This window comes from Ixodes scapularis, unplaced genomic scaffold, assembly GCF_016920785.2.
Source record: "Ixodes scapularis isolate PalLabHiFi unplaced genomic scaffold, ASM1692078v2 PGA_scaffold1__304_contigs__length_218370807, whole genome shotgun sequence".
NCBI classification, from domain to species: domain Eukaryota; kingdom Metazoa; phylum Arthropoda; class Arachnida; order Ixodida; family Ixodidae; genus Ixodes; species Ixodes scapularis.
In genome coordinates, this window is record NW_024609846.1 from 153983099 (window position 1) to 153994759 (window position 11661).

Genomic DNA, 11661 nt, shown 5'->3' on the forward strand with positions numbered 1-11661 from the left:
AAGATCCTCAAGTAAGGAATCGGTGCCACGCCCTGCAGTAAAACCATATTGTCGTTTTGACAACAGATCAAACTTATCTAGAAATGAGGTCATTGTTTTTAGTAAATGTTTTTCGAGTATCAGTGCTAAACACGGAAGGATAGATATTGGTCTATAGCTTGCAACGTCATTGCGCTTACCTCCCTTGTAAAGCGGCCTTACAATAGCGGCTTAAGTGAAATATGTGAAAGATATAAAGAAAAATATATATACATATCAATGTACACACTAATGAAAGCCTTTTCTAAAATCCCTCCCCCTTTTACATGCTACTTCCTGGACTAAACAATTACTAAAATTTATCTCCCTCCCCCCAGTTCTTCTCTGATGACTTCTCTTGATTGGCGTTTCGGGCTAGTTGACGATGGTTGTTGAAAGTTCTTTTTACATGATGCTTGATGTTTTAAACAGTTCTATGGTCGAATTATGGATCTGGACGGCTTGCTTGATGATGGTCGGCGGTAGTTGGTTCTTGATTACAGGCTTCTTAAGGAATAAACAATTTTATGGTCGAATCGGGGTTGCTGTCGGTCTTCGGGTGGGGATCGCGAGGGTGCTGAAAAGAAAGGCCTTCATTAGTCTCCCCCTCCCCTCCCCTTTTTGTGTTCCTACTCCCTCTTTCCCTGTCCTCCCTTTGTCTTTTGACTGCAGGCCCCCATGGTCCCGGCATATGGCCCTGTCCCTCGGCCGTAACTCTGGTCGTCCCCCCCTCGTCACTCTCTCAACAAGGGGAGGGAACTTCCAGAGCACAAGGTCGGGGCTTTGTCCCCCTGGCCCCCACACCTGCTAAATCAGAGAGGCCGGTTTCCCGGCCTCTCCGCCCCAGCAGGCTGCCAAGGGCTGTGGCTGTGGAGCGGGTCCGGCGGGGGCACCGCTATCATCGACCGAGGCCTTGGGGGCAGTGTATGCGGCAGTCTTATGTTTGGTTGTGCGTATACATTCGTGTTATTTGTAGGTGTCCCCATTATACTAGTTTATGTAAATGGTTCCCGGGCCGAGACAAGCGGCCCTGCTCTTCCCGAGCTTTGAGCCGCGTCCAGTGGGCCCCTCCCCTCCACCCATCTGCTGGAGGGGTGGGCCCACCTAAACGCCCATCTGCGGGGGCGCCGCTTACGCCTGTACTCGCGCCACGTCGCCATTGCTGTTGTGGTGTAGGCTACTTGGTATCGTATTATATGTTATGTGGGAGTGCCAGAGAGGGCCACAGAAATCCCCGCGCCCCCGGCGCGCACCCGACCCACGTCCCACCGCTGCCTCACGGCCCCTGAGGTGCCCGCTGCTCGCCCCTTGTGGCCAAGGAGCCGCAGCGGGCACTGCATGTCTCAATGACAGCCCCATCCGGCCGGAGAAGACAGCGGCAAACCGCGGGCCCAGCCCGCACACCGAGCGCGGGAACCCCCAGGGCCCCCAACACTACCTGGTCTGTAGCAGTTAATGTATGAAGGTGGCCGCGAACCTCCCCAGATGGCCCTGCTCTTGGCATTGGGTTGCCAATGTGCTGGAGCTCGAGTACCTCCACTCCATGGTGAGGGGCTATTCACCGTTGCCTCACCCCTTCCCCGTACCTTACCTATCAGTACGGGGTTTTGGAGAGTAGCGTCGGCGGGGGCACCGCTGCATGGGGGAGTATTCCCGGGTTTCACCTTCCTGTTGTTGTGCAAGTGAGTGTGTCTGTGTGTTTGTGAGTTCCCTTCCCCCATCCCTCCCATCCCTTCCCTCTTCCCTGTGCGCCAGGAAGCGCCTGGGCACGTGTTGCGTGTCGGAAGGTGCAGAGCACCTTGCACCTGTGGTGCGGGCGGGGACGCTCACCGATTATTGCACTGTGCCCGCTTTTTCCGACAGGCAATCACTTTTTTGTTATGTTAGCCCTCTTCGTTCTAATGTGCCTAATTTTGCCCGAATGAGATTTAACATTTCTCCAATTAGTTTAAGAATGTTTTGGTTTTTTAGAATGTTAATTTTATATTTATCCGTGACAGTGGTCACTTTGCCGGGCAATAAACTGTACACTTGTTCCGCGAGAGGTTTTAGTAACGGGCATTCATTAAGATAGTGTAGGAAATTAACGCACTGCCTCCCGAAGAAGCAGTTTTGGTCGGGAGACAGTTTCACTCTATAGAGGTAATAAGGCAGCCTGCCATGATTGGTGACGACCTGTGAGACGTAAAAGTTTGCTGGAAAATTGTCTGGTATATCGTATATACTAGGGATCCATGTACTCAATTCGGAGTTTCGCCCCTCCTCTTTCCATCGCTGATCCCATTCTTTAAAGAGTTGAATTTTGATTTCTTTTTTGACATAGTTTTTTCCCATGGGTAGCGCTACCGGTTCTCCATGAGTTCGCGCTTTATTTGCTAGTTTATCTGCCAATTCGTTTCCCTCCACCCCAGTATGGCCTTTCACATGCATTAGATTTATACTATGCATGGTTCGAATTGTTTTAATGGTATTTTTTATGAGTTGAATTACTGGATGGTTATTGTGGGGGTTAGCTAGGGCCTGCAGTGTGGATAAGCTATCCGTGAATAGGTTAATGGTTGTACTGTTTTTAAAAGTTGATACGTATTCCAGACTTTTCAGAATTGCAATCATTTCGGCATCATATATTGTTGCGTGCTTTTCTAATTTGTACATTGCTTTCTTATTTGATTTTTCCGATTCATCTAGTATTATAAATGCTGCTCCTACTGTCTGGTTACAGACAGATCCATCGGTGAAAATGTTAAGTTGAGCAGTGCTAGGCGCTCTTTTAAAGAATGATACAGCTGTTTTTTCTGCTGGGTGCGTATCCCAGGGATCTAACAGTTTTTGGATTTTTTCCGTCTCCCAGGTCGTCCCAAGTATAGTGTGGTCACAGTTTCTCTGAAACAAGTGAAATGACGCGGCTTCTTTGTCGAGTGTTAGTGCTATTGGCATAATGTTTGAGAGAATATTAAGGTTGATATTGCTAACGGTGCGGTATGCTTTAGTTATTTTCAAAAGCGGCGTTCTTTGTACAGACTGTAGCTTTCTGGCCAAGTGCGAATTGTTTGTATTTTTACACCATACGGGGGCGGCGTACGTAATTGCTCGTTCTATTCCTCTGATATAAATGTCTCTGAATTGTGTCCCCTTGATGCCCCAGTTCACCCCGGAAAACATGCCGAGGGCTTGGGTGCTTTGAGTTATTTTAGATTTTAGATATTCTGCATGTGCCGTGAATGTTAGTTTTGAGTCGAAAACGACCCCGAGGATTTTTAATGAATTTACATGAGTGAGGTTGCGACCTCCCAATTTAATGGTTGGTACTCGTTTTTTATACCGATCTCCAATATCAAGAACTTCGCACTTGACCGGGTTAAAGCTTAGCCTTTTTTCATCTCCCCATTCTTTAATGAGGTTTAGCGCCCGGTTTGCATTGTCCTCCAGTTCTTTCCGTGATTTTCCCGTCACTATTAGGGTTACGTCGTCAGCAAATGCCTGAATCGTTATATTGTTTTCGAATCTTTGTTGAAGAAGATCCGCAATAACAACATTGAAAAGAAGTGGACTGAGGGGTGAACCTTGCGGACACCCCTTTACTGAGCTGATAGTAATTTTTTCGCTTTTTGTTAAGTAGGACATTTTGCGGTTTGTCAAAAAGTCTCGAACCAAATTGAAAATATTTCTGGGGCAGTTGTTTTCTCTTAGTTTGTTAATTACTACTGGGGCCCAGAGCGAGTTGAAGGCTCCCTTGATGTCCAGAGACACCAAGATTGCCCCCTTCCCCTCCCTCTTGACGTCCTCCAGCTTAGTTTTAATTTTGTATAACGCGCTTACTGCGGACTTTCTGTGGGTAAAGCCAAATTGGTTTTCATGAAGTAGTTTTTTAGAGTGTAAGAAATGGTACAGCCTAATGTTAATTAATTTTTCTAATACTTTACCAAAGATGGAGTTCAGACAGATCGGTCTATATCCGGAGGGACTGTCAACCCTATCTGTCTTTTTGAGTAGTATTATTTTTCCTTCTTTCCATTCATCGGGGAAATAACCAAATTCCAGACACGCGTTGAAATTTTTAAAAAAGAGTTCTTTAAAGTTGTTGTAGATTGTTCTCAGAAAAAAGTTTTGATATTATCAATTCCTAGTGCAGTTGTTAATTTCAATTTAGCCAAAACGGCCTCTACCTCTGCCGAAGTGAAGGGTATGTCATTGATTGTATTGATATCTTCGAGTGACATGAGACGCACGTTGGTCTCATGTGCCGAGTCGCTGTTAGGGTCATCTTCCTCGAATAGTGTTGTTAGGATAAAACGTACTGTCTCTGCCAGACTTCTCGTCCGAACTCCATCTGATAACACGAGAGGACAAAGCACTACCGGGCGTTTAAGTTTGTTAAGTGCTATCTTATATGGGAGGGTAAAAACATTATTGCCATGGACGACACCGCAGAACTCTTTAAAAGAGCTCTGCTTTGCATCCTTTATGTTGCTTTTATAATCTTTGTGCGCTTCATAATAGGATTTCTTAAATTGATCTCTATTGTTATTTTTGCAATTTTGATATCTGCGCCGAAGCGCCCGCATTTTTTTACGTTCGATAGAGAGTTGTGGGGTCCACCATTTAACTTCATTTGCTACCTTGGAATATATTTTCGTAAGTTCTTCAATTTTGTCATAAAGTGTTCTAATTACATGCTCTAAATGATTTTTGGAAACGAGAGGTCTGCTTGACATGTCCCTAAGCCAGCGGTCTTTTATTAATTTGTCTATAACCTTTATCTCGCCTGTTTTTGTTAGTCTTTTGACTGGGCACCTGTTTCCAAAAGCTGTAATTTTGATGTAGCTGTGGTCGCTGCCTGAAGGAGTGTCCAAAACCTCCCAATCCGAAATGTGTCCTAATGTGTGTCCATTTACAATAGTTAGATCAATCCAACTTTCGCCGTTTGGTGAGGCGAAAGTTGGGGACGAGTTTCTGTCATTGATCCACACTAATTCTAAGCTTATAAATAGGTCTGCTAATTCCTCTCCTCTCTGGTCTAATCTCTGTCCCCCCAGCTGGGGTTTTTTGCGTTAAAGTCTCCTAATAATATAAGTTTTTCTGATTTGTGCTGTTCTACTACTTCGGTGATTATTTGCAGCCAAGGTGTTATGTCGTCATCAGGTGGTATATAAACGTTTGCTAGCACAAACGTTTGGTTTTCTGTGTTACAGCGGACCACTAGCAGATCTCTCGCTACGGTAATAGGAAATGCATCGCAAAAGTTATCGTGAATTACCATTGCGACTCTGGGTTTTGTTTCGAATGCTATGACATTATCTTTAATGCTGAATCCCACAACCTTGTTTTTAAGATAATAAGGTTCCTGGATGCAGGTGATGCGTTGTTTAATTTCCATAGTATCTATCTTAAGTTGGTCTATAGCTCTTATACAGTGATTTGCATTAAACTGCAGGATATCTACTCTGCTATCCGAGCTGGTCATAGTTAGTGTTTTAAGTTAATGTATGTTCAGCTCAAAAGCGGGAAAAGATAACTATTGAATTAGAGCTATGTACCTATAAATGCCTGGTAAAGGGGCTTTTTAGTAGGCTAAATATCGTCGAGCCTGCTGCTCCTTCTCAAGCAGGGCCCTGCATGCCCTCGAACCAAACGAGTATTCGACGTGAAATCTCGTCTTGAACTTCTCGTTGCTCCGAACGCATGCACGGCACCGCTTCTCAATTGCCCTGCAGTTGGCCCCGGGGTGGTCACCGGAGCACTCAGTGCAGGCCGAGGACTGGTCTTTGCACACTTTAGCTGTGTGGCCATAAGTGCAACACTTCGTGCAGCGCCGGACGCCAAGGTTCTCATAGACGGGGCAGGACGTCCATCCGAGATACACCCTCCTCTTTTGGAGGAGGATGTCCCTCGTCTGGGGCCCAACCTCCAGAATATGGACCATGGTGCCCGATGCTGCCCGAAATGAGGCCACGACCTTGTTCTGGTCTTCGGTTGGGAGGTCGTTCATTGAGGTTAGGGTCTCAACTAGGTCCGCAGCTTCCACCCCTGGGTCAACCCCCACAATCTTGACCTGTGGGGCCCTTTTTTCTGAACGCCTAGTGGTAAGTTTAGACGCGGTTCCCGCATTGGCCTTAATGGCTTCCGAGAGGCGGTCTAGTCCGGCCGCGCTGTGACCGAGCACAATAGCCCCACCTCGCACTTGCTTGATCTCGACGCTGCCGAGTCCGAGCTCCGCGGGCTTGAAGGTAGTACGCAGCAGGTGGGAGATCCCTGCGTATGGTTCCACCCCAGCTGCTGGCTTGGTTGCCGGGTAGATCAAAAGGCTCTCCCTGGGGGCTGAGGGTGGTGTTGTTGGCTTGGGGACCTCGGGCAATGCCCCCCCCTGCTGCTGGCCGGCGGGGCTCGGGCTCGAAGTCGCCAGGTTCTGCTGGAGAACCTGCGAGAAGGTGCGGTGCAGGGCGGCAACACTCTCCGGCGTGGGGGAGGGGGCTGCGGGGGCTGGGGCCCTCTCCCTCTCTTCCTTGTACGCTTCCATTTTGGCAGCCAGTGCCGTGTTTTGGTTAATTAGATCCAGCGCAAAACCAAACAGACGATCGTATGCACCGTGCAGGTTGGCCACGTGGGTCTTACTGGTTTTAGTGCCCACCGCTGGGATTGCCTCACTTATGTCATGGTGCATGTCTACCAGAGTTGCGGCGTTCGGGTTAAGTTTGAATTTCATGTCTTTCGCCTGCGCGGCGAGCGTCTCTTGGGTCGGACGAGAATCCCCGTTGCCCTTCTCAGTTACCTCCTCCCCCGGGGGGGAGGCATCGCCAGTAGTGCTGCCCGGCATCTGAGCGTCTCAGATGACGGACAGGCTTGCCCAAGAAACGCCCAAAAGCAAAAATAAAAGCAAAACCCAAAGCCCAGCCGAAACACAGTACCAAAATCCCCAGCTACTCCTCGCGACGAAAGAAAACAGAGTCTTTTGTGCCAAAAATGGCGCGGACAAAATCACAAAGGGACACCCCTAAAAAGAATAGAAAATGGCCTAAAATGGGAAAAAAAAAGGCCAAACAAACGTACTCTCGCGACCGCGCTACTGCAACGAGTACCGACCTTAGCCCTGCACCGCCATGAGTGTTGAGAGAAAAAAAAAAAAACTACATGGCGTTTTCGGTCGGGAAGAAAAAAGGCGGGAAAAGTGCGCTTCAACAAAAAGCCTATAAAAACTGACATACACAAATTGCACCACCTGAAAAGGGTGGTGCTAGGCTTTTAGCTACACAAGGGACCTAGCTTAACCGTCCAGCTAATCGGAAAAACCCCCGAAAAGAAATAAAAAGAAGTTAGCCTGCGTAGTTCAGGCTTCCTTTGTTTGGCCCCCAACCTAGCACCCCACCACTTCGAAAATCAAAGTAGCTGTAAAAATGAAAGTTTTACCTCTACGAAAAAAACAAACACACGCTCGTATTTGCGCAAACGCGAGGAACACGGGCGTTAAATTTGTTTGTACGGGCGAGCGCTCAAACTCTGAGTTTGGACGCAAAATCAAGTGGCAACCATCTTGATTTTTTCCCGCTAGGCCTAGCTCACACAAAAATGTTCAGAAATCAAAGAAAATTAACTTTAGAAAAACAAAAACACCTGGAAACTAATCGGTATACCTTTAGACTCTAATACCTAAAAGAATATACTTCCAGCTAGCCTGGAAATATAAAAATTATACTTAGCTTGGGGAGCTCATTCGATACAGGTCTTGCCCCCTCGGCGCCTAGGGAAGAAGCATGAACTGCTGCGTTGTCGTTAAGTGCTCCAATATTTATGCGTCGTATCTTGTGGGGACAAAGTTTCACAGTTTTTCACCTCGCCGATGTTTTGTGGGACCGCGACAACGAATGACCGGTCGCGTAATACGCGAGAAATTTGGTCTCCGGATCATGTCTGCCACTGTGTCGGCACGGCTGACATATTCTACACTGCCGCTTTGCGCTCTGCGTTTGTTTTCGTACCAGTAATGCCATCCCACATTCACGGGTATGCAGTGCGAATTCCGTTGAAGGAATGCCCTCCAAGGAAGTTTCGTCCTCCTCGTACGTGTCGATGATATTTCCGGACCAGTACGGCACGCAGTCTGTACTTCATGAAGCAAGATTCGGACGGTACAAAAAGGGACCAATATGAATCTAAGGAAAACTACAATGAAACTTGGAATGAATGGACAATCGATGTTTGAGTATGGAAGTTTATGTGGTGTGCTTTCTTTTTTGATCGGCCTCCTTTTGGATGTGGAAACACTGACACCCCGAGTCTTGTTGACAAATTTTTTTTTCTCGGCTTTAGAGCTACCTATCGCAAAGTTCTTCGAACTGGAAGTACCGTCCACTGGTACCTTCCTACCTGTAAAGTGTGCACCTCCCGGCCATGATGAGTGGTATTCTTTTGACAGCCTTTGACGGTCAAAACCGGTTCCCATTTAGTTGCGCTGCTCAAAAATATTTCCACCTGGTTAAACTATGCCCTCTTTTTTATGTATAATAAGTGTTTTGTCAAGTTACAGTTGTCCAAGACCTGTGTGCCGAAAATCAGCCCCTCGCACAACCAGATTACTACACAACAGCTGACCGCAAAAGCCTTTGACGGCCAAACCGTGTGTTAATTGGCCGGCAAACTTGGTTTTCTCAGCTTTGAAGCCACCTTTCGTAAAGTTCCTTCAAATGGAAGTACAGTGCAGTAGTCTCTTCCTACCTGTAAAGTCTCCATCTCCCACGACCAGTGGCATTCTCTTCACAGACCTTTCACGGTCAAAACCGTTTCCCATTCAGTTACGCCGCCCAAACCTAATTTCCACCTGGCTTCCCTATGCCACCTATTTTTGGTATTATAACTGTTGTGTCAAGTTACGGTCATGTCCAAGAAACTCTGTGTCCAAATCTGCACTTCGCACAGCCCGGTTATAACACAAGATTTTGGATCCAATATTGGATATTCCTGACAGCTTTATTCCTTTATTCGTTAGAACTATAACTTTCACACCTGCTGTCTTAATAAACCTTGGCCCACTTAGTGAACATCTCACTCACCTCCAAATATCATCGTCCTAGCAGTCCTACGTTTACAGCGACGAGCGAAACAAATTTCCCACTGAGAGCAATTATGGTGGCGGCCGTCTTGCTCTTCGGAAAATTTCTCAAACCCCTTTTTCGACCACAACTAAAGAAATTACCCCTAATAACAACTCAAACTCAATATATAAGGAGGGGAGAACAGCCAAAATGCCTTTCTCAAATCTCTCCCAGCACTCATGCAACAACACCCTCAACTTATCGGCTCAAAAAGCAAAAGTTCCGTCCGTGCGCGCTTCCGCCGCCACAGCATCGCACGCGAAAAGGCGCCGCAGGCTGCTGAGCGCGCCTCACTGTCGAACGCCAGCTCCTCCGCTAGCGGCGCTACGCGCGTCTTTGAAAGCGCCCCCTATAGTTCCCGCACGGAGCGTATAGATAGTAAAAATCGATAGCCTTCCACCGCTAGTTCGTAGTAGTATTCGCGTGCGGAGAGAACACAGTTGTCGCACCGCCGCCCTCGCCTCCCTTTCCCCTTTCTTCGCCCCAAACTCCCGTCTTCGTCATCACTAAAAGCTGAACCAAAGTTGGGATGGTAAGTGCTTGGGCTAATTGGTGTCCCATTTGAGAAAATAAATTCAAAAAAATAGAAAAGGGAGCGACTAAAACTACTAGTGTCGGGAAACTATCGATAGTAAACCGTCGACAGTACTATAGATAGGTTTACGATAGTAGACTATCGATAGTTTCCCGATAGTCGATTATTGATAATTTTGTGATAGTCGACTATCGATAGAATCATCCATAGCTTTTAGATAGTCGACTATCGACTGTACTATCGATAGTTATTCGAAAGTCGACTATCGATAATTTTGCAATAGTCGACTATCGATAGTATTATCCATAGCTTTTCGATAGTCGACTACCGATAGTACTATCGATAGTTCTCCGATAGCCGATTAACAATAATTTTGTGATAGTCGACTCTCGATAGAACTATCCATAGCTTTTCGATAGTCGACTATCGATAGTACTATCGATAGTTATTCGAAAGTCGACTATCGATAGTTTTTCGACAGTCAACTATAGATAGTACTATCGATAGTCTTGCACCGCTAGTTCGAAGTAGTATTCGCGTGCGGAGAGAACACAGTTGTCGCACCGCCGCCCTCGCCTCCCTTTCTCCTCTCTTCGCCCCAAACTCCCGTCTTCGTCATCACTAAAAGCTGAACCAAAGTTGGGATGGTAAGTGCTTGGGCTAATTGGTGTCCCATTTGAGAAAATAAATTCACAAAAAATAGAAAAGGGAGCGACTAAAACTACTAGTGTCGGGAAACTATTGATAGTAAACCGTCGACAGTACTATAGATAGGTTTACGATAGTAGACTATCGATAGTTTCCCGATAGTCGATTATTGATAATTTTGTGATAGTCGACTATCGATAGAATCATCCGTAGCTTTTTGATAGTCGACTATCGATTGTACTATCGATAGTTATTCGAAAGTCGACTATCGATAATTTTGCAATAGTCGACTATCGATAGTATTATCCATAGCTTTTCGATAGTCGACTATCGATAGTACTATCGATAGTTCTCCGATAGCCGATTAACGATAATTTTGTGATAGTCGACTCTCGATAGAACTATCCATAGCTTTTCAATAGTCGACTATCGATAGTACTATCGATAGTTATTCGAAAGTCGACTATCGATAGTTTTTCGACAGTCAACTATAGATAGTACTATCGATAGTCTTGCACCGCAAGTTCGTAGTAGTATTCGCGTGCGGAGAGAACACAGTTGTCGCACCGCCGCCCTCGCCTCCCTTTCTCCTCTCTTCGCCCCAAACTCCCGTCTTCGTCATCACTAAAAGCTGAACCAAAGTTGGGATGGTAAGTGCTTGGGCTAATTGGTGTCCCATTTGAGAAAATAAATTCACAAAAAATAGAAAAGGGAGCGACTAAAATTACTAGTGTCGGGAAACTATCGATAGTAAACCCTCGACAGTACTATACATAGGTTTACGATGGTAGACTATCGATAGTTTCCCGATAGTCGATTATTGATAATTTTGTGATAGTCGACTATCGATAGAATCATCCATAGCTTTTCGATAGTCGACTATCGATTGTACTATCGATAGTTATTCGAAAGTCGACTATCGATAATTTTGCAATAGTCGACTATCGATAGTATTATCCATAGCTTTTCGATAGTCGACTATCGATAGTACTATCGATAGTTCTCCGATAGCCGATTAACGATAATTTTGTGATAGTCGACTCTCGATAGAACTATCCATAGCTTTTCAATAGTCGACTATCGATAGTACTATCGATAGTTATTCGAAAGTCGACTATCGATAGTTTTTCGACAGTCAACTATAGATAGTACTATCGATAGTCTTGCACCGCTAGTTCGTAGTAGTATTCGCGTGCGGAGAGAACACAGTTGTCGCACCGCCGCCCTCGCCTCCCTTTCTCCTCTCTTCGCCCCAAACTCCCGTCTTCGTCATCACTTAAAGCTGAACCAAAGTTGGGATGGTAAGTGCTTGGGCTAATTGGTGTCCCATTTGAGAAAATAAAGTCACAAAAAATAGAAAAGGGAGCGACTAAA

The 11661-nt window shown here is 46.1% G+C and overlaps 1 protein-coding gene across 1 annotated transcript; it reads right to left on the minus strand.

The window, feature by feature from the left end:
- Positions 1–220: 220 nt before the first annotated feature.
- LOC121836168 lies at positions 221–7203 on the minus strand. The gene is made up of 2 exons (XM_042290975.1): positions 6193–7203; positions 221–595 (listed from the first exon to the last, which is right to left on the minus strand). Exons 1-2 carry the CDS (start codon positions 6830–6832, stop codon positions 516–518), a joined length of 720 nt encoding a protein of 239 aa, XP_042146909.1. The 5' UTR covers positions 6833–7203; the 3' UTR covers positions 221–515.
- Positions 7204–11661: the final 4458 nt, after the last annotated feature.

Bases quoted from the DNA above. Each gene is read 5' to 3' on its own strand.
- LOC121836168 (XM_042290975.1), bottom strand. From the start codon at position 6,832: ATGCCGGGCAGCACTACTGGCGATGCCTCCCCCCCGGGGGAGGAGGTA. The intron at 596-6,192 runs GTGGGGCTATTG...CTTTCTTTTCAG, and splicing joins CGAGATCAAGCAAGTGCGAG to CACCCTCGCGATCCCCACCC.